Below are 23063 nucleotides of genomic sequence, written 5' to 3'. Positions count from 1 at the left end.
CCACGCCCCCGTGCATTGGAAGCATGGAGCCTTAACCACTGGACCGCCAGGAATGTCTCTGGAGGAACTTTTTAAAAAACTGTTTGTCTACTTAAATTATATAAAAATGTCCCTTAATATTCTTAAATTGAGGTACTTTCTTATATTACAAGGGAAGCCGTTTGAGTACCTCTGTGTCACTTAAAAAGTATTTCAGATTTTCCATTTGTTGGAATTCTCTTTTAGTGACTTTTTTTTTTGGTGATTCTTGTTTGGTCAGTGGAACGTAGCCAGGGAAGATTAGCTGAACTAATTGTAACGGGAGGGGTCTCATATGAATACAGGGGTGAGAAGCATTCTGGGGCCTGGTTGTAGAGGTCAGGCCTAGGCCTGGTTGTTCTCAAATCCTAAGACTAAATTTAGCCTGTTGCTGATTATTTAGATGACTAGGATGTTTTCAGCCCAGGAAGGTTGTGGCATGGATTTGAGGCAGGACTAGAGGTGGCAAAGCAATGACTAAGGCACACTTCTCATTTTTTAAAGATGTAGCTTAGGATTCACTATGTTGCTAGAGAGACAGGGATTTAGTTAAATTCAGAGTCACAGTTATAAATGGAAAATTAAAAGAAATTCAAAGAGTTGAGCTGATGAAAACTTTGTTTTCCAACATGGATCTTGTAATCTCTTTGGTTAAATTGTCTTTGTTCTTCATAACTGGGTCTTCTAGTAAAATGGATGATTTTCATTTGTGAAAGCCCACTCAGGGAAAAAAGAAATTAGACATTAGAGAAATAAGAAATATTAATTGGTACACTTCTTGGAAGTGCCGTTTTAATATTCTGAAGATAAATTGAAAAATTAAAAGGAAATTGATGTTAATTTTGGACAGTAGGTGTTGTAATATCAGTTAACATTCACTTCACATTCTCTGTGTATTTATTTTTCTTCATAGAAAATTGTAGTAACTTTATGAATTGTAGTGACTTTAATCAAAAGAATGGGATACTTAATTTGTGTGAGGAAAATTAGTTGGCCTAATAATGAAAATATTCTGGGTCAAAGAATAATATATTGTAATTTTCCAGTTTCCACCATGTTGAATTTGGTACTTTTTGTGGAAGTGCAGGTATTAGGAGTTCCCAAAAAGTCAGATATATCCATTACTGAAAAGTTAATATAAACAAATATTTAAAAGTTAAACTAACTCTGGATTATCTGTAAAAATAAATAATTAAGAGTTGACTCTATTAACTTTATGTAATATGATTCATCCTGATACCCAGAATTTATGCCGGTGGAGAAAATCGCAGCAATATTAGAATAAAATTGTGGGGGAGATCCTCTGAAGGTTTGGGATTTAGTGAATGTGGAAATATGATTCACTTACCACCCTTTTGATTGCTTGGGATCTCTTTAGAAGCTTGGTTTTCTAGACTGGTGTCCTTTTTACACAGCCTACAGTTTCTTTTCTAAACTGTCATGTTTTGAACTTGGTGTAATAGTGTTTGAATTGTGGACAGTTTGGTCTTGGATAATTTGATGGATTGTCCCAGGCACAGTGACTATTAATTGAAACCATATGTCTTAGGTCTCTAAAATTGTACTGCCAGGCATGCATCTTCCTATTAATAACTTACTAAATTCTTTGCAAGTTGGCTTGCTAAGTTATTGAAAGAAAATTAAACTTTATGTGTGTTTTGGTTGGGTTTATGTGTGAGAAAGGGGATAGTACTCCATTTGAAAGCTGTTTTCCAGTTCTCTTAACTGGTAAGCAAGCATCTCCTTCAGTTTGTTGCAAAGTAATTGTCTAGGATTCAAATTCTGCCTCTGCCAACAGTCCCATTGTTTACTTTTCTCCATCATTGCCAAATGAAATCCGTTGTGCCCCCAAACCATTTTGACAATTAAGAATTGTTTTTGAGAGCCATGGAGAAATTGGCTATGTTGTCTTAGTTAACTTATATAAACAACAAAATGTTTTGTTTTCCAAACCATTGCTAGATATTTGTTAGTTTTTTTATGTAAATCAAGAAAGTTCCCTGTTTCTCTGTGATCTTTACTTGTATCTTTAAAAAAAAACCCCACTATTCGTTATATTCATGTACATGAAATAGTCATGTTATGCTTAGTCTACTTTTTAATTGTTAGACTTTTCTAGGGGACACTCCTTTTAACAATAGTTCCACTTGCTCTTTGGCTGCAAAGGTAATTGAAGTTTGTGTTTTTCTCTAGTTGCTGCCCTGGCAAAGACTGATGTGATTTTTCATTTATGTTATAACCCTGACTAGAATTTTAAAGCTTCCAAAGAGTGTAGGAAAACCAAATAACACAGTTCTGCACTGTTGTGGGTTCATTTACGCCGATGGTAAAATGCTTAGGCCTGGTAATAAAATATTTATAGAGTACATAAAAGCTTTCTTCAATTTTTCATTGCCCAGAAAATAAACAATATAGAAGGAAAAGTTGAAGCGCACAAGAGAATGCTTATTCTGATATGTAGTTTTCACTTCACGCAGTAACTTCACTTGATAGACATATTTGGGTTTTTGCAGTTTTCATTCAGATTTGGTGGCATACAGCCTGGAGGTGGTAAACTACGTAATGCACCACTGTAACAGAGAAAGGGAGAACTTCCTCCAGGAAGAAGAGGCAGGGCGCCACGCAGCAGGGTTGGGATTCTTGCTTGGCTGCCACTGTGACCTTAGGCAAGTCAGCATCTCTAGGCTCTGTTTCATCTCCAAGATAAGGGAATTAGACTCACTGACCTTAAAGCCTTTCCAAGGTTAAAAATTTTATCTAAATGCACATGTATCAAATTACACGGCAGGCCTGTCAAATCATTTTTTGGTCCTTGATGGTGATTTTATGTTGTAACCCTTTTCTCTCCTCTCAACAAATGGGAAATGGGTGTGATAGGCCCCTTACCATCCATTAAACTTGTTGCAGAGTGATATTATTTAACTAGTTGGCACATCTCTCCTGAATGTTCTGTTTTCCAGAAGTGATATTTTCTGTTTTTTTGGTTTTTGTTGTTTTTGTTTTAAGAGCTAGTCTGTTGTATGAGAGCAAGGTTAATTATTAATGAGAAGTCTGGTTTATGTATAAATTCTAACAGTTAAAAATATTTTTTAAGCAAGCAATGCATGATTAGCAAAAATCTTGATTATTAAGTAGCTCTGCATGTTCAGTGCTGGAACAGTTCTCAAAAGCCTGGTACCTTTTAATTTTTGTTAATCAAAAATCATTTATTAAGCATTCATATGGCTGTGACCCATGCAAGTGTTAGGATGTACATGGCTGAGTCATTTAAAAAATCTATGTAAATGTAAACAGTCATACTATAGTTTATAAGCTAAAATAATATTGACTTTAATACTGAAAGATCATATAAAATTGTATAAGACCAACTAATTGATTTTTCTTTATGATTGAATGACACGAACTTTATTTTTCTGTGTTTTTCCTAAATGAAGCTAAATTTGAATATGTAAATTGCCCAATTTTGTTTAATTTCTAAAGTTAGTGAAAACATTATGGTGACATTTATACATAGTAATAAAAATTGAAAGGAAATTTAGAGGTCATTTTGTCTAAACTGCCTACAAGTTTGGAATTTCTTTGACCACATCCATGATACTTGACTGTTAAATCAGCCTCTGCTTGAGAAGCCTTAGGTACTTCAGGTACTCAAGACACGGACCATACTTTTCTTAGCCCCATTTCTCCATGACTGGAAATCATAGCTCTTGAACACTTTCTCTTTGGCCTTACCGGGTACAACCTCCACTGGACAGGACTCTACCTTCTTTATACCCAGCACATTGCAGTATCATAATAGGCTCTTACTCATTAATTAATAGGCTTAACTCATTAATTAATAGGCTTAACTCATTAATTAATAAACATTACTTGAGTACTATGTTTCAAGCTCTGTTTTATGAATACATTGGGTATACAGTGGTGAACAAAATAGACACAATATATTCTTGGATATTGTTGGGTAAGATATACATTGAATAAATTTTAGAAAGTATGATGTCAAAGGGGAGGTTCAAGGATCTACCATATGAGCATGTAATGGGCAACTGTGCTTAGTTTAGAAAGATTTCTAGGAAGAGATTACATTTAAATTGGACACACAAATAATATATTCCTGGCTGTTCAAACCACTAACATGAGAAGTTAAGTCTTGATCTCCAAATCAGGTGCCTGTACTGTGCCAGGTGTTGAGGTAGGTATAGGAAAAAAAGGTGAATAACACTATATGGCTTGTGCCCGTAAGGTGATACAGACAGACATCTCAGCAAAGAATTAAAGTTTTGGGGGTATTTGATATGTGTCTGATACAGCGCAGATTAAAACCTCCACATAGCCGAGTTGTGGTAGAAAGGAAGGCCTCTTTGAACGTTCAGAAGCCACCACCTAGAACACAAGGAATGCCACCTCCACAATAGTAGATGCTATTCAACTCACAGAGTTTGAGCTTTTGGGGGCTGAGGGATCAGGGAGTTTCCCGGGTGTTGGGATGATTCTCATGACTTTGGAATTTACAACTGGGCCTTTAATTTCTATTTTTCTCTCCTGTGTTTTGGAACAGTCTTATAATAGGATGGTTTTAATTTCATAGAGCAGAAAAATACCAACTCAGTTGGCTTAAAAAATGAGGGACTTACTTACATCACATGAATCTTGAAGTAGGATGTTCCAGGGTTGGTTGATTCCGTGCAAAGACTGCATCAGTCTTTTCTTCCTTCTCTTAAGTATATTTGTCTCGTTATTGGGTCAGCTTTCTTCAAAGTCACTAAATGGCAGAAGAAACTGAAGGTGAGGGGTGGACACGTACTCATTGTGGCCAGGGATGGAAAAGGTACTATTTTTTCTCAGGTGTCTCTTTTTTCAGCGAGGAACGCCTTTATCCAAAGGTCTTTGCAAACTATATCTTTGTTGCTCACTGGCCAGAATCATTTTACGTTTCACATTTAAACCAGTCCCTGGGAAGGCTTTAGACCAGTCTGGGCCTGGTGCCATTTCTGAAGGCCTTGGAGCAGAGAATAGGTGACCAGAATAGCAATGGGGTAGGAAGATGATTGATATGCATGGCTGATACAAACATGTTCAAATAAATGGAGTAGAGTCTATATCAGAGCTACTCAAGGCAATACTGGCTGCATTCAGTTATTTGAAATGCATATTCTCCTCACTCCAGACCCAGAGGCAGGATCTCTGGGAGCTTGCCCAGGAATCGTGTGTTTTAACAAGCCCTCCAGGTGATCTGCATGCATATTAAAGTTTTAGAAGTACTATTGAGACAGGAACTTGGAGCCTTTAGGCATTCTGCTTGAGCACTTTCTTTGGCTACTCAGAAAAGTACTTCAGCTTGGCTTTTAAGGTATGTCTGGCTAAGGAATTTGTATTTCTTTCCCATCAAATGAAAATCCCATCAAATGGAGAAGTGACATGATTAGAGTTGCAGTTTAAGGGAACAAATCCATTCTGCCTGGTACCACCAGATTAGAGTGACAGATGGGTAGACTAGTTAGAAAGCTGTTGTCATCATGACCAGGAGAGTGAAATTAAAGTAGCAGTAGTGGGAATGGAAAGCAATGAATGGAATGGTGGCAGTTCAGTTAGGAAGTTTGGTATTGGATTGGATGTAATGTGAGGGGAAAGGAGGGAAGAGCCAACTGTGACTGAGATTTCTAGGTCACCTCGGAGTGACTAGGAGAATGTTAATGCCATGGGGTGCCGGGGCGGGAGGGGTGGAGGCAGGGAGATGAATTTAGTTTAGATGATGAGTTTTGTTTTGGACATGTTGAGCTTGAGGTACCCAGCTGGTTATCCAGGTGCAAAAGGTCTAGAAGGCAGTAGGGAATGTGAGCCTGGAGCTCAGGAAAAAAAGATCAGGATGTATTTGGGAGTTATCAGTAAGGAGATCGATAAGGAAATAATTGAGGGGGAAAATGGTCTGAGGACAGAATCTTAGGAAACCCAGGAAGTAGGAGAAGAAAGAAGGAGCCAGTTATGGAAACTGAGGCATGGTTAGAGAGGTAGGAGAAGATGTAAGATAATACTGGGTAGCTGAATCCAAAGAATAAGAGCTTTTCTAGAGGAATATTCGCAAACAACTGGTTTAAAGGACTGCAGTAAGAGCCCGGGAGAGGCTGTTTAGGTTTAATAAGTCATAAGTCTACTCAGCATATGTCCTCGGCTTTATTCATGGTTATTTTCAGTTGCCATTACGTTCTTAGAGTTTCGTACTTATTTGGCTCACAGGTCATTTCCTGGTTTAAGATTAAGTGAGCTTGCCAATTCTATGACTTTGGGTACCTTTCATTGTGGGTTTCCAAGGAAGGTTGGGACTAATCAGATCTAACGAGTGGTGGGAGGTGGCCTGGGAGGGAGGGCTCCTCACCTTCTTCGTTGCTCTAGGTGTTATCTCTGGCCTGCTCCTTGTGAAGCTAGCTTTCTGCTTTGGAATGTGAAGTTGTTTTGTTTGCCAATATCAGGATGTCAGGGAAGGGTATTATGTACGCTTCTTAGTTGCTGAAATGGATAAAATGAAATACCTGAATTAAGAAATGAAAACAATCACTTGCTAGTCTCCTACTTCTCAATTCTATTCCTTTCCTCCTCCTCTTCTCTTCCCCTCCCTCCTTTTTTGGCTCCAGTTGGATAGGGGAAAGTCGATGGTGTTGAAATCTTAGTTCTCGTAAACAGGAAAGAATTAGGAAATTGAGGTACGGGAAAAGTTTCGAAAGGCCTACTGCTTGTTCTATCCCCAATTTACTAAATTGTCATTAAGTCAACTAAGACAATTCTAGTAAACCCAGGTTCATGTGGTAGGGAGTTTCCCATCTGTTCCAACTGGGCATAAGAAGACATTCTGATAGACATGCTTTCAGAGGAGAGTGTTATTTGGGGATTTTGTGCCAAAGATTAAAAAGAGCCAGACTAGGAGGGAAAAAATGAGCAGGATATTTCTACCTCACTGTGGTGGAATTGGGCTCAGAATAAATTGGCTTTGCTTCCAGCATTAGCCTGCTCTGTGACTTTGGGTAGGTCATTTAACTTTTCACCCTCAGTTTCCTCATCTGTAAAATGTTGAGGGTAGATTAAATGCTCCATCTCGTGTCTAAAAATGTTTTGATTTATGATTGAGGTAATGAAATGTTTGATTCCTAAAACGCTCTGTCTAAAGTGGAGGGGGATCAATTCTCTATTGCTAGGAAGTAAGGTGGTACAAAACATCTTAGGAGGTTAGAAAGCTTGCATTATTCAGTGGATTCTTTAATTGACCTTCCATTAGAAACACAGCTGCCATTGCCAGAAGTGTAACCTGAGAATGTTAAGTCCAAGAAAGCTTCTGAGTTCTATACTTCTTTTCCTACCAGAAATTCCAGACCTTTCTTAAAAAATTCAGGATGGATAAAAGAGGTCACTGCAAAGGGAAATGGTTTCTAGCTCCATGCTTCCTAGTCTGTGCCAGCTGCTTAAGATTGAAAATTCTTTATTCCTTAAAAGCCCTTATTCTTTAATCACTTAAAATCAGAACTTCATAGTAGCACTTTGCCCAGGGGACGGGGAAGGAAACAGCAGTGGAATGAGGTGGAAGAGGTAATAGGCTTATAACGTTCTTTGTTGTAAAAGCTGTTAAGATTTGTAGAGGGGTAGAAGGAATACAAATTGTTCTTCATCTGCATTTGGTGCTATATCAAACCAATCAAAGTTAGGGATATTTGTCACAACTCGAGTGTTTTTTTTTTTTTTTTTTTTGGCTGCGTTGGGTCTTTGTTGCTGCGCGCGGGCTTTCTCTAGTTGCTGCGAGAGGGGGCTACTCTTTGTTGAGGTGCGCGGGCTTCTCATTGCGGTGGCTTCTCTTGTTGCACAGCACGGGCTCTAGCCGCGAGGGCTCAATAGTTGTGGCTCGCGGGCTCTAGAGCACAGGCTCAGTAGTTGTGGCTCACGGGCCTAGCTGCTCCGCGGCATCTGGGATCCTCCCGGACTGGGGCATGGACCCGTGTCCCCTGCATCGGCAGGCGGACTCTCAACCACTGCGCCAGCAGGGAAGCCCTAGAAGACTGTGTTTTGATTGTCACAAATTGTACTGTCTAAAAACATTCTTGAGGTGATTGTCTTAAAAAAAAAAAGTTCTCCGAAGACAAAATAGGAACAATTATTATAACAGAAAATAATTATGGTCGAAATGTCTGTGGTTCCTTGGGAATGCTGTGCTTTTTGTGTTTTCCATCATTAGTGCAGTTTAAGTGAATGTATATAGTTCAGAGGTCTTCGTATTTGCATTTTAAAATTAGGTAAATGACCTCAACTTTCAAGCTTGAATTCATTTTTAATTTTAATTTTATTTCATACAATGTGTAGACAGTTACCTGTTCTCTGCATTTATAAGTATAAACAATATAAGTCTGTTAATTCTGTAATTTTATAATTATGTAACTCTATCCTATCCTTAAAAAATTTAAAGTAAACCCTTTATGTGCAAAAAAAAGTTATGCTAACGTGTTCATCCATTATCATCATTTTTTACATATTATAATCAAATTGCTACTTACGAGTTGAAACATATCTTTATGTTGTTTATGGAACATACAGGTGTGTGTTTCTTATGATGTTTCTTAGCTCACAAAGAAGTTATTTATGAACTACAGTGTGGGTCATTTTGGTAGTTTTACTGGAGTCCATAAACTTAAGCCTTTAAGAAAAGCACATTTAGAAAACACTATTTTAGGATTAGGTTGTGTGCTTTCACCAAACTCCCTTGTATTTTTTTTAATTTTAATGTGTTGGAAATTGTGTATATACTTTTTATTTTGAAGAGCTATGATAAATAACTCATTTGTTAACATTTTTCGGTGTTTGGGAAAGGCTGTCTACATTAAATTACGTCAGGACTTACATATTTACTAATTTTTAATAGTAATTTACTAATTTCTGCTCTTAAAACTATCTTTAAAATATTGATTATGTTGCCTTTAATTCTGTCTATATGCTTCCTTCTGCCCAGATAACAAATGAAGGAATTTATGGTATGTGGGAGTGTTTTTAGGTATATTGAAATATGGTTTTGCTAAATTAACCAACATTTGTAGAACTAACTAGCTATCAAAAGAAATGTTTGAACATAAGCTTCAAAAATACATTTATAAAATAAGATTGAGTTAGGTATTGAGGATAAAGAGGGGGTGAACAATAATCCGATTGTTCCTTATTTTACAAGAAGTAGACAGGGTAATTTCTGTCTAGATAATGAAGTATGTAAAACAACCTTGTTGGCATTTTTCTCCTAAGGTACTTGGGCCTGGGATGTTTTCTTTTTCTGCGTTTTTCTTTGTTTGTTTTCATCTAAGGGGCATTTCTGTCACCTTTAGTGAGATCCATCTGTCATAGAGGTGCCCAGCTATGCCAGAAGTCCTGATAGTCTTGTGCAACACACATGAGCGTTGAAAAGTTTGGCTGAAATTAGGAACCAGAAACAGGGAGGCAGCCCTGTGCCCTTCTCCTTTTAAAATGAAAATTTTGATGCCAGGAAAGTAGAGGCACTTTGGAATAGCCAGTATCTCTCAAGAGGTTCTTCTTTAGGGAGGAATATGAACTAGAGTGGCTCCCCTTCTAAAATGGAAAGGATTCCTTAAATTTTTCATCTGTCCTGGAGGAGGAAGGAGTCAATTTGGCTTCAGTTGCCAAACCCTTCAGTTCTCTTATGAGGCAGCAGTTCCATAAGGACAGGTTCTATAAAATATGCCCTTATTAATGTTATTCCAGGCGTTCTCATTTTTTTCCAGCTTTGACAGCTAGGACGGAAAAACATCAGCGGAGATGGAACTATATGCTCAAATGAAGATTAATCATTTTACTTCCACCTGCTTCATCTCCCCCAAAGTGTTTAGTATTTTAGATACACCTGTAAAGCATATAGATGTACCAAACAGTCAAATTTGAGTGCATATGATTATTGAGTCATAACTAGTTGACAATGCTAAAATCCTCCTGGAGATTGATGGGACCAGAAGATTGAGCCCTTTTCATTTGCTGGCACACCAGAAATAAATTGGTTGTGGTTTACCAGCTGTTTGAATGGCTGTCTGAGTTCTCAGTCTGTGGTTTTTATATTTTTGTTTTAAGATCTCAGCAAAGCAATGTCTCAAGATGGCGCTTCTCAGTTCCAAGAAGTCATTCGACAAGAACTAGAATTATCTGTGAAGAAGGAACTAGAAAAGATACTCACCACAGCACCATCACATGAGTTTGAAGTAAGGACCCTACACTGTTTTTGCTTTCATCCATCTACATACTGAGTTGCTATTGCTGCTACTGATCATCTAGCCTGAAATAAGCACAAGATGTAGTGATATATTTAAAAAATTAGGATTGCTCAATAATTAAGGATTTTCAATATTTGCCCATTATAAAACCATTGTCTTTTTTATTTTTTAAATTCTGGTAAGTTTCTAAAGTTTGAAAGAATCAGAACAAAATTACAATTTATGTGATCTGTGTTTTGGTATCATTGGATGGAAAAATGGATACCAGTGTTCAGTTAAAATTGTGAGAAGTTAATTGATCAACCTTATATCCTGCATGCCTTTTCCAAAGAGCCAGTTCTAACAGAACTATGCTACTCTGACAGCTATGATAGAGGTTTCCCAGAATAGGCAGGTGTTTACTTTTCTACTTATAAATCAATAGATTATCCTTTTCATTTTCAAATTTCAATTTATACTTAATGTTTTGAGGTTAGCTGATTTTTGTTCCTTCTTGTTCTTTTGGTGAAGATTAATTGTCACTTAAAAGAAGTAGAGAAATACATTGGTGAGTAAATGGAGAGAACCAGTTGGAATTCCCACAGGCCAAATGGTGTTCAGATTACATGATACAGGTGGGAGATGGCGAGTTTACTTGTATTCCTTTAAGTGTGGTTCCTATTAGCTTTTTTTCCTCTTTAGTTTTAAATTGGGGTGTAAAAAAGTCTCTGCTGTACTCCATGTTTTAAACGTATAAGAATTTCACTGAAAGGTATTTTAAATGTACAATATATGTCTGTTTTTATTAAATATTAAGCATTCTGCTAGTTATAACAACGACTTCTATTCTCATAGCACACTAAAAAAGACCTTGATGGATTTCGGAAGCTATTTCATAGATTTTTGCAAGAAAAGGGACCTTCTGTGGATTGGGGAAAAATCCAGAAACCTCCAGAAGATTCGGTAAGTTTTGGATAAAATGTAGGAAAATTTAAGGTAATTTCAGACACTGGTTTAACTTTTGGGGGTGGGATACTATAGGGTACCTGTAGGAACCATCAATTCAGACATTGAAACTACAGAGATAGCCTGCTACTACTTTCCTTTCTTTTAGACCCATCTATCCAGTCCTGCAGAGCACTTATGAAAGTCTAATCTCCCTATAACACTACCTCATAACTTAACATCCTTGAATATGAGGCAGTTCTTTTGTTTAAACACATGGTAAGAGCTTCATTATGTTTTCTTCCATCTCCAAACCATCTGATTTCTCATTGCCTATAGGGTCATGTACAGTCACTGTCAGGTACTTAAAGCTCTCCCTATGCTTTCAACCCATCTTTCTAGCTGTATTTCCCTTGCCTGCCTTTCTTGAACCAACCCAGCATCCCCTTCACACACATAGTATTTCCCTGCTTCTAGACTTCTGTGTATGTTGTTTCCTTGGAATGCTATGGGCTCTTCACCTATCAAAATCCTGCTCATTCTTTGAGGCTCAGTCTAAATGCCTCCACCTCTGTTGTCAGCTCCTAGCAGAAAGCTGCACTGAAGAGGTGTAATGCGGTAGTATCGGAGGTTCAAATCCTAGCTCTAATGCTTTTGAGCTTTGTGTAAAATGAGAATGATACCAAGTGCTTTCTGTACTTCACAGGGTTGTTATGAGACTCTCTTAAGAAACATATGGAAACATGTTAAACCATGAAACATTTTGCAGATGTTCGTGGTTATTTCTATCATGCTGAGGTAGTAAGCCAGCCTAATTAGTAGCAGTTGTTTGTATGCATGTGTTGTCTTCTTACTAGTCTTTGAGGCTAGGAGACCATGTATCCTGAGTTGAATTATTGATCTAAATTAAGTGATTGTTTCAGGGACAGGTTTGGTTAACACAGTGACCTTTCTTTCCTTTCCTGTCAGCAGTTTTGACCACTGCTGCTTGTGGCATTTTTCACTGAAGGTAGAAAAGACTTGATGGAGTGGAATAATTGCATGTAGATAGTTTATCTCTTATGTATCTGTAATCTTAAATAATCTAATATTGGTTTAAAAACAGGGCTGTTTTAAGCAGGAGTTTGGCAAACTACTGTCTGAGGGCTGCACCACTGCTTGTGTTTTGTAAAGTTTTATTGGGACATAACTGCATGCATTCATTTGTATACCATATCTGGTGGCTTAAGCTAGTGGAGTCCCTCATATTTCTTCTAATGAGAAAATCTTAAATGTAGTTCCTGGTGAAGAGTACTTTTTTTCCTATATGTCAAAATTGTCTTTCAGTTATAAAACTTAAAAATTATAAATTACATGTTCATGGTAAAAAAAGAAAACAAAGCAAAAAAAAAAAAAAATCCCACCTAAGCGTTCACCTTGAGGACTCTCATTTTTGATGTTGAAGTTAAAATTCCTCTTGTCTGTAGTGCTTGCCAATTACAGTGTGCATATATATATATATTTTTTTCTTTAGGGTCTTCTATTTTAGTCTTTGATTTCCTTCGCTCTAGTGATGTACTGTGATTTATTTTTCTGCTTTTAAGTGGTAGAATTAATGATATTTTCTCCTGAAAAATTATTTAGAGCAATCTTCTGGATAGGTATATAATTTTAAAAAGGAACTAGTTGTAAATTCAGTCAGATTAAAAAAAGAATGTTTGGGAGTAGGCCTAAAATTATAATAAAAAATTTATACATTATGTATTTTCCCACTTTAAATACTTAATATTTTTGCTAGGAATTTATTCTTAGTTGAAATGACTTTACTTTTCTGATTAATGACAGACCTGGGGATAAAGGTTTTCTTCTTAATTCTTGCAGACTTGGGAATTTTTTTTCTCGTTACACAAACTTAACCTTTTGATGATAGAGCCTACCTTGAAGGAAGGCACAAAAATTGATTACTTTCAGTATATTTTATGATTCAGGATTCTGCTTTCACAATGGAGAAATCTGCCTTTGTGTATTTTGAGAGAAGATTATGATACATAGTAGGGTTTCTTGGCATGGGGATTGGAGTCGGGGGGAGGAAGCAAGTAGAGGGATCAGAACCACCTAGGGATTTTTCCAGTTCAGCGCCACCATTCCAAACAAGGTCTTGACAAATCCTTTCAGGAGGCTGTGCCCCTGCAGTGAGCTGTAGTTACTGATAGGAATGCTGAATTGATATAGAAAAATAAAAAGAAAGAAATATAGAATTCTGGATGTAATATGATTTTATGAAGTCTTTTCTCTTTCTGTTTATAAAAATGTAAGTCTCCATTAAAAATATGTCTTTGGGGGCTTCCCTGGTGGCACAGTGGTTGAGAGTCCGCCTGCCGATGCAGGGGACACGGGTTCGTGCCCCGGTCTGGGAAGATCCTACATGCCGCGGAGCGGCTGGGCCCGTGAGCCATGGCCGCTGAGCCTGCGCGTCCGGAGCCTGTGCTCCGCAACGCGAGAGGCTACAACACTGAGAGGCCCGCGTACCGCAAAAAAAAAAAAAAAAAATATATATATATATATATATATATATATGTCTTTATTTTAAAGCCTAGGTTGTGAGCATCTTTTAAAAAATGTTCTTATAATCCCATGTGCCCTTAATGTTGAGGGTTTTGAAATGCAGAGGGAAAAAATAAGTTTGCTCTTTTAACTATGTTATGAGCTTCTTGAGGGCACAAATGTGTCTTACATACTCTGTTAACTATTAGCTTTGGCAAGTAGTTCTGAGAATACAAATTATAGGTTAATATTCATTCACCTTGCTTCCCCTACACTCCTCCGGCTCCCTCCCTCTCCTCCCCACTCCCAGGCTTTTTACTCTCTGGTCATAGAGGTTATATAGAGGTTAGTTTTCCTTTCAAAACACATTATTTAGTGAACATAGGTTCTTTTTTTTTTTTTTTTTAAGCATTTTAAAAAATTTATTTGTTTTTGGCTGTGTTGGGTCTTCGTTGCTGCGTGCGGGATTTCTCTAGTTGTAGCAACCGGGGGCTACTGTTCGTTGCAGTGCGCGGGCTTGTCATTGCGGTGGCTTTTCTTGTTGCGGAGCACGGGCTCTAGGCGCGCGGGCTTCAGTAGTTGTGGCACGCGGCTCAGTAGTTGTGGCTCGAGGGCTCTAGAGCACAGGCTCATTAGTTGTGGCACATGGGCTTAGTTGCTCTGCAGCATGTGCGATCTTCCCAGACGAAGGCTCGAACCCGTGTCCCCTGTGTTGGCAGGCAGATTCTTAACCACTGTGCCACCAGGGAAGCCTGAACATAGGTTTTTATTTTTTAAATGCAGGTGATACTGTACCCTCTTAACTAAAAAGAAATTATTGTCAGAGAATAGCCATTTAGAGTGACATTTCTCTTGTCATCCTTGCATATAAACATTGTTATGACAGAGGATCTATATTTTTGTGTAGGAGTTGGCCACCTTGTTTTGTAAATAAAGTTTTCAGAACACAACCACACTTACTCATTTACATATTGTCTATAGCTGTTACAATGCTGTGATACTACAATGGCAGAGTTGAATAGTTGTGATGAAGACTATACGGCTTACAAAACCCGAAATACTTCCTTTCTGGACCTTTATGGAAAAAGTTTGTTGACCCCATTTTAGTGTATTTATTTTTAGAAGATCTTCAGTAGTTTACTTCTTTGGTTCCCAGAAAACTGACCTCAAATGCCTTTTTCAATTCAGATGATTACATTTTAGGTAAAACTATTTTTTTGTAAATACTAGATTGGAGGATATACTTATAGAGAGACATTGAAATTTTATGTTGTCAAGTTTTACTTACTCATTCTTGCCTACTGTATTGAATACTTCATTTTAGCTCTGTCATTGAGCACATATATATATATATATTTTTTTTTATATATTTTTTATTGAGGTATAACTAACATACAACATTTTATTACTTTCAGATGTACAACATAGTGATTTAATTTAACATTTGTATGCATTGCTAAATGATCACCACTGTAAGTCTAGTTACCATCTGTCACCATACAGAGTTAATACAATGTTATTGACTGTACTCTCCATGTTTTACTTTACATCCCCATGACTTATTTATTTTATAACTGAAAGTTTGTGCTTCTGGATCCCCATCACACATTTCACTTCCTCCTCCCCTTTGGCAACCACCAGTCTGTTCTCTGACATACGTGTTTTGTTTTTGAAAAGCCTATTGAGCCCATATTTTATTGAATTATGCTTAGAAGAAGAACGCAATTTATGGAGTTATGCCATGGATAATGCTTTGCCCCCATTTTGTGAGTGTTAATCTTGATTATTACATTCATTTAGTTATCTTGATATTTAGCTACTTAAGGAAAGTTTTTAAAAAAATAAGGTTAATGTTTTTGACTAGCAAGGAGGGACCAGTCAGCATGTACAGCTTCATTGGACCATTTAATTGCTTTCTAGAGAGGCCGTAAGAGTGTCTTGTTCCTCGCCAAGCTTAATGTTTGAGCTTAAGTGTTGAGGATGGAGAGGGATGGGAAATAGATAAAAGATATGGGAAGATACAGAGCCTACTCAAGAAGGTATTGGGACTGACGGGCTCTTTTGAGCCCTAACTTAAAACCTGTTATCACCTGGCTGGCCATGACCTCTGATGACAATAAAGTACATTATCATTTATATGAAAATTATATGAAAAATATTCTCTAAATTTTTCATTTAGATAGGAACACAAAGTCCCTGGTTGATTTATGATTGTCATTCTTGTTTTATAGTCCTCAAAAGGGTGAGGGTGTATTTGTGAATGGGGAGGAGTTATATAGGGTCAACTCTTTTTGTTTGTTTGATTGAGATAGAGAATTGGCATGAAAAATATCGTATCAATGTGGTATTTAGCTTCAACAGATTTTTTTGTTTTGTTCCACAAAATAACTGAGAACTTTTCTTACTCTTAGTCTTATCAGTACAAAAACATTAAAGCGTGTTTAAATATAATAATAAAGCATTCTGAGAAAGTTACAGTATACGTGTACAGAGGAAAAATACAGATTTTTTTAATTTGTCTTTTGGAAGGTGAATTATAATATATTGTGCAGCTAATGTTTGCACATCTTTTTTGAAAGACTTACTGGAGGCAATTTGGCCAAGGATCTGCTGTGATATGACACAGGATGGTTTGCTTTGAGCATGATGAAGATTTCCCAACTGTAGTCAGCAGCTAATGGCAAAGCCATTAGGGACTTGTTTTGCGTGTGTGTAGAGATAACATTAGATCCTGTAAAGAAGATGTGGTACATATATACAATGGAATATTACTCAGCCATAAAAGGAATGAAATTGGGTCATTTGTAGAGGTATGGATGGACCTAGAGACTGTCATACAGAGTGAAGTAAGTCAGAAAGAGAAAAACAAATATCGTATATTAACACATATATGTGGAATCTAGAAAAATGGTACAGATGAACTGGTTTGCAAGGCAGAAATAGAGACACAGATGTAGAGAACAAACATGTGGACACCAAGGGGGGAAAGCAGGGTGGGGGGTGATGGTGGTGGTGGGATGAATTGGGAGATTGGGATTGACATATATACACTAATATGTATAAAATGGATAACTAATAAGAACCTACTGTATAAAAAAAAATTTTTTTTAATTAAAAAAAAAGATAACATTAGATCCTGAATGTAAAAGTATTCCACAAAAAGGAAATAGGTAGTAGCATTTAAGGAAATGGTCCTGGGGACATGGGTGGATACCAGAGAGCCTCATCTTTTCCTTGAAGTAAAATTTTAAAATGGTAATATGTAGAATTACTAATCTAATCAAAAATACTAACACTAATTTGGCAAATATTGCTAAAACTCATTCCCTGCCTTTTGATTCCATGATGAATTGAACAGTCTTTAATTTTCTCCAGGACTACCTTCCTTCACATGCCTTTATATACAGGAAACTTATTTCAGGAAGGGGATGTGACTAAGGGGGCTGACCACAGGCCTAGGAGTCTTACTTCTGTTCTGGTTACTTATTTATTATTTCACTTTAGAAATAGTAAATATATGGCCACTTTAACATCAATCCCATGGTTGACTCTGAGAGACTCTAGGTAATAGTGTTAGACCAGGGTCTCTAACCACACCCCCTGTGTCTAGAGTTGGGGATGGTCCAATCCCACAGAATCGAGTTCCTTGGGAAAATTATAGCATGGATATAGGTAGTAGTACCACTCCTCTGAACATTACCATTCCCCCCTCCTCAACCCCCACCATATAGAGAACCTTTTTGGACCTTGGCCCATGTGTTGCAAGGCCTAATATAGATCAATTTATTATTATACTCTCCAAGTGTATATTTTATGTAGGCATTTTGTGTCTTATAATCAGATAAGAACAATACATCTGTGAAGTTCTCCTATCCCACATCTTCATCTGTGGTACAACTGTGAGGGAATTTCCATTATTTTTATTTACTACAGGACAACCCTGAACCTGCAAGATTGGCACTGGAAGAATTAAAAAAAAAAAAAAAGAGTGGGTGGCCCATACCTACCTATAATCCTTTCTGCCCTGTAATTCCTTGGGGACATTTTACTAATTCCTTTTCCTTATTCTAGATCAGATGTGGACAACTGACCCTCTGCTCATCCCATTGTATAGCCAAGAGGAAACTGGAATAAGTTTACACTAGGCATCTGAACCAGGAAGTCTCTGCAGGGATTGTAGGCCCTAGGTACATTTTTTGAACTTATAGGTAAAACTGTATAAATGTACATTTTCTCAGAGTGGACAGAAGTACTTTTTTAGAATATCATTCAAGAAACTTTTATTGGGTGCTTCCTCTCTGTCAGGAACTAGCTGCATTCTGGGACTACAAAATAATAAGTCTTGGCCCTTCTTCAGCATTTTGGCCTTGAGTTTTAGAGGAAATGGATCCAGAAACAGCTACCTATGGAATAGTGTGAGAAGCAATCCATAGGGTGCTATGGAAGCATCTAACTGGCATGGGGGCTCTGGAAAGACTTCTTGGCATTAAGGTAGACTCTTGGGGTAACCTTGAGGCAAGACTTCTCTGAGGATGGGAGGAAAATCAAAGAGAAAAAAGCTTTGAACATAATAGGAGTCTAGAAATAAAGAGGTTTATAGCATTTAGCTTGTTCTCTGGTTGTAGAGCATATGGTAGATGTGTCTGCTTCTCTATGTCTAGAGCCAGAAGAAAGGCCCTGAGAGAGCCAGGTGCTGAGTCTCTTTGCCTGACATTGCAGCTCCTGTTGCTGGCTGAAAACCTCAGCCAGTGGGTTACACGGGAAAAATGTCAGAAACTACAGTTTCCATTTAAGAGAGACACTAACGGTGGAAGATGGGAACAGAATTTAAAAACCATGCTTCATTATATACCTCAAACAGTTTGCTTAGATTCTTCAACATTGTAAAACATCAACCCAAATAGTTAAAAGATGCTATTCTTAAAAGCAAAAATGAACAAATGGGACCTAGTTAAACTTAAGAGCTTTTGCACAGCAAAGGAAACCATCAACAAAACAAAAAGACAACCTACAGAATGGGAGAAAATAGTTGCAAACAGTGTGACCGACAAGGGATTAATCTCCAAAATATACAAACAGCTCATATGGCTCTATATAAAAAAAAAAAAACGACCCAGTCAAAAAATGAGCAGAAGACCTAAAGAGACGTTTCTCCAAGGAAGACATACAGATAACCAACAGGTACATGAAAAGATGCTCAACATTGCTAATTATTAGAGAAATGTAAATCAAAACTACATTGAGATATAACCTCACTCTGGTCAGAATGACCATCATCAAAAAATCTACAAATAATTAATGCTGGAGAGGGTGTAAAGAAAGGGAACCGTCCTACACTGTTGGTGGGAATGTAATTTGGTGCAGCTGCTATGGAAAACAGCATGGAGTTTCCTTAAAAAACTAAAAATAGAGTTACCATATGATCCAGCAGTCCCATTCCTGGACATATATCCAGAGAAAACTATAATTTGAAAAGACAACATGCACCCCAATGTTCATAGCAGCACTATTCATAATAGCCAAGACATGGGAACAGCCTAAGTGTCCATCGACGGAGGAATGGATAAAGAAGATGTGGTGTACACACACACACACACACACACACACACACACACACACACACAGAGGAATATTACTCAGCCATAAAAACGAATGAAATAATGCCATTTGCAGCAACATGAATGGACCTAGAGATTATCATACTAAAAAAATACAAAGGCACTTATTTACAAAACAGAAATAGATTCACAGACATAGAAAACAAACATGGTTACCAAAGGGGAAAAGATGGGAGAGAGGGATAAATTAGGAGTTTGGGATTAACAGATACACACTACTATATGTAAAATAGGTAAAAACAAAGTCCTGCTGTAATATCGCAGGGAACTATATTCAGTACCTTATAATAACCTTTAATGGAAAAGAAACTGAAAAAGTGCATGCGTATATGTGTGTGTGTGTGTACATGTGATTGAATCACTTTGCTGTACACCTGAAACCAACACAACATTGTAAATCAACTACAATTAAATAAGTTCAAGGTAAAAAAAAGATGCTTATTCTTGTTTTTGTTTCTTCACTTGATAAACTTTATAAGGTTAATCAGCATTTTAGCTGTTAATAGCTTTTTTTTAATGTTAGGTTGATTAAGTTATAATTTACATACAGTAAAATTTATTCTTTTTAGTGTAAGTTTTCTGAGTTCAGAAACGCATACAGCTGTGTAACTACCATCATAATCAAGATATAGAACTTTTCCATTATCCCCAACAGTTTCCTTGTGCAGCTGTAGGGCTTGATTCCCACTTTACTTCTTTCCTTAAACACACAAGCTAAGCAAATACGTATCTTTCTAAAGTATTGCCTTTTCCTTCATTCAGAGTTCTCCAAAGAAGAGGTCAGTCTAGCCTCTACCCTCAGTTTTTTTTTTTTTTTAAACATCTTTATTGGAGTATAATTGCTTTACAATGTTGTGTTAGTTTCTGCTGTATATTAAAGTGAATCAGCTATATGTATACATATATCCCCATATCTCCTCCTCAATTTTATATCTGGCCTTTCTTTTAGCCTTTGTTTTCCTCCACCTGCTCCTTTTTTTTTTTTTTTTTTCGGTACGCGGGTCTCTCACTGTTGTGGCCTCTCCCGTTGCGGAGCACAGGCTCTGGACGCGCAGGCTCAGTGGCCATGGCTCACGGGCCCAGCCGCTCCGCGGCATGTGGGATCTTCCCGGACCGGGGCATGAACCCGTGTCTCCTGCATCGGCAGGCGGACTCTCAACCACTGCGCCACCAGGGAAGCTCCCTCCACCTGCTCTTTAATCTTCCGTAAAACTTTTTTTTAATAGCCTCTGGCCTTTCCCCCCTGCCCCACCTTCATTTCTCCAGGGCTGCTCCAACAGTGTGAATTATATAATTAAACTAACAATGTACACTGCTTTAATCACTTTAATCACACTGCTATTTAGTATCTTAGAGTTTAAAGCTAGTATGCAGCATAAATAGGATTTGATGTTAGAGGCTTCAGTGTTATTTTTTAGGAAATTTAGGATTGTCACAGTTATTTTGAAGCATCTTTTGTCCACAGTTAGACTAACAGGAGGGTTGACTTATAGGGGAAATTTATGGTGATTTTAGTGAAGAGCTAGTCCTAGTCACATAAGCAGATTGGCTTTTGGACTTCCTATCTCTTCTGTTAGAATTCCTTTCCAACTCTGGTCATCACCCTTTGTCCTTTCTAATCCATACTGAAGTGGAATGTTCTTTGAAAACTACCACCCTAGCTGATAAGGATATGGGCCAAATGTCTCACAAGGTTGACTAATTTTATGATTTTAGCTCACTTCTATAAAGGGGTGATGAACATGTACCTGTTTGTAGTATTTGAATTTTTTTTTTTTTTACCATTTGTATATATTACTTTTGACTTTAACAGTTAAAAAAAATATCGAAAAGTCTTTGAACTTCCTGGAGTGTGTATAAAAAAATTCTCAATTATTGTAAGGGTTAGGGAGCAGTTGGCACGTCTCTTCAGTTACCACCTACTTTGTAGGATCATTTGCCATCTGTAATCACTCTGTTTCTTGTTTTTGTCATTTAGGTTTTCTGTCAGTTCTTTTACTGTCTTCTCTAGTTTATCAGGTTTAAAGTATACAGTTGTAATAAGACTATTATGATTTTAAATCTCTTCAGCAATTTGGAAGTTGCTACAATTTTTTTCTTAATTTATTTATTTTATTATTATTTTTTGGCTGCATTTGGTCTTAGTTGCAGATCTTTGTTGAGGCATGCCGGCTCTTCGTTGCGGTGCGTGGGCTTCTCTCTCGTTGTGGCGTGCCGGTTTTCTCTCTCTAGTTGTGATGCGCAGGCTCCAGAGCGCGTGGGCTCCAGGGCTTCTGGGCTCTGTAGTTTGTGGCACACGGGCTCTCTCCTTGAGGTGCACAAGCTCAGTAGTTGCGGCTCAAGGGCTTAGTTGCCCCACGGCATGTGGAATCTTAGTTCCCTGACCAGGGATCGAACCCGCGTACACTGCATTGGAAGGCAGATTCTTTACCACTGGACCACCAAGGAAGTCCTAGAAGTGCTACAAGTTTTAATTGGGAGGGCAGTAAGTATGGGACCTTGAGAGGCAAAAATATTAAGGGTAAGAAACAAAATGCTATAGGTAGGTAAACACATGAGAATTGAATAAGTTAACAATTTACAATATGTGTTTAAATAAGCTTTTAATTTTAGAATAGTTCGATTTTTAGAAAAGTTGCAGAGATTCACTGTGTTTTTAACTAGAAACATTATCAAGCTATCTAAACTGATTTTTGTTACACGTATTCATTTTTAAACTTCCTGCTGAGTCAAAGGAAGCACAAAATAATTGCTAAAAATGCTTATGGAATGTTTCTTCCATGCTCAGAAAAAAAAAAGATAGCTGAGAAGAAACAGAGAAATGCCAGAGGGGTACCTATAACTAGACTAAATGTGGAAAAAGGCGGAAGTAAGCCATTAAACAAAGATTTCTTTTTATAGAAAGGCTTGTGAAAGACAAGTGTTTTCATTGTATATAGTCCTAAAGCCCTTGGGAGATTGGAAAGTTTTCTATTATTTCAAAAGAGCATGAAACAAACACTATTCCAAAATTTTTTGTTTTTTAATGAAGCAAAGCATTAAGGATTTTTCATTTAAAAATTTCATAAAAACCTGGGTATGGGGCTTCCTTGGTGGCGCATTGGTTGAGAGTCCACCTGCCGATGCAGGGGACGCGGGTTCGTGCCCCGGTCTGGGAGGATCCCACATGCCGCGGAGCGGCTGGGCCCGTGAGCCATGGCCACTGAGCCTGCGCGTCTGGAGCCTGTGCTCCGCAACGGGAGAGCCCGCAGTGGTGAGAGGCCTGCGTACCGCAAAAAAAAAAAAAACAAAAAAAACCACCTGTGTATGTGCAGCTCTGTATTCTGTAGTTAATGCTTATTTTCAATGTTGGGGTGCTTATGTCAGATGTACTGAATCCTTTGTGTTTGTTATCTCATTTAATATTCACAACAGACCTGGAAGATAGGTGCTATTATTATGCTCATTTTAAAAAGAGGAAGCTGAAGTTCAGTTAGTAAGTCATCTAAAAGGAAGAGCCCTGGTATGAACCAGGTGGCAGGCTCCAAAGACCTGTTTCTTTCATATCCTTTAGTAACAATAATGGAGCTCTTCAAGGAGTACAGCCCTATTTTCATCTCTAGTGCACAGAATGGGGCCTACTTTATGTGCTTATCAGCAACAGTAGTAAGAGCAATAACAGCAGACATTTATTCTGCGCTGATGTGCCAAGCATGTTCTCAGCTTTCACATGCATTTCCTTACATGATCCTTAGATGAG

The 23063-nt window shown here is 37.7% G+C and overlaps 1 protein-coding gene across 7 annotated transcripts in view; it reads left to right on the top strand.

Moving 5' to 3' along the window:
* Positions 1–23063, top strand: part of UGP2 (UDP-glucose pyrophosphorylase 2) — a 55181-nt gene that overhangs the window by 5523 nt on the left and 26595 nt on the right. For all 7 annotated transcript variants that reach the window (XM_067704912.1, XM_067704917.1, XM_067704914.1 and 4 more), the window contains exons 2-3: positions 10120–10247; positions 11094–11201. In XM_067704912.1, coding sequence (XP_067561013.1) covers positions 10120–10247; positions 11094–11201 — 236 coding nt within the window. The remainder of the gene's footprint in view (positions 1–10119; positions 10248–11093; positions 11202–23063) is intronic.

The sequence above is a fragment of the Pseudorca crassidens genome, chromosome 14 (genome assembly GCF_039906515.1).
Source record: "Pseudorca crassidens isolate mPseCra1 chromosome 14, mPseCra1.hap1, whole genome shotgun sequence".
Lineage (NCBI taxonomy): Eukaryota > Metazoa > Chordata > Mammalia > Artiodactyla > Delphinidae > Pseudorca > Pseudorca crassidens.
This window is presented reverse-complemented; position numbering and strand designations above follow the sequence as displayed.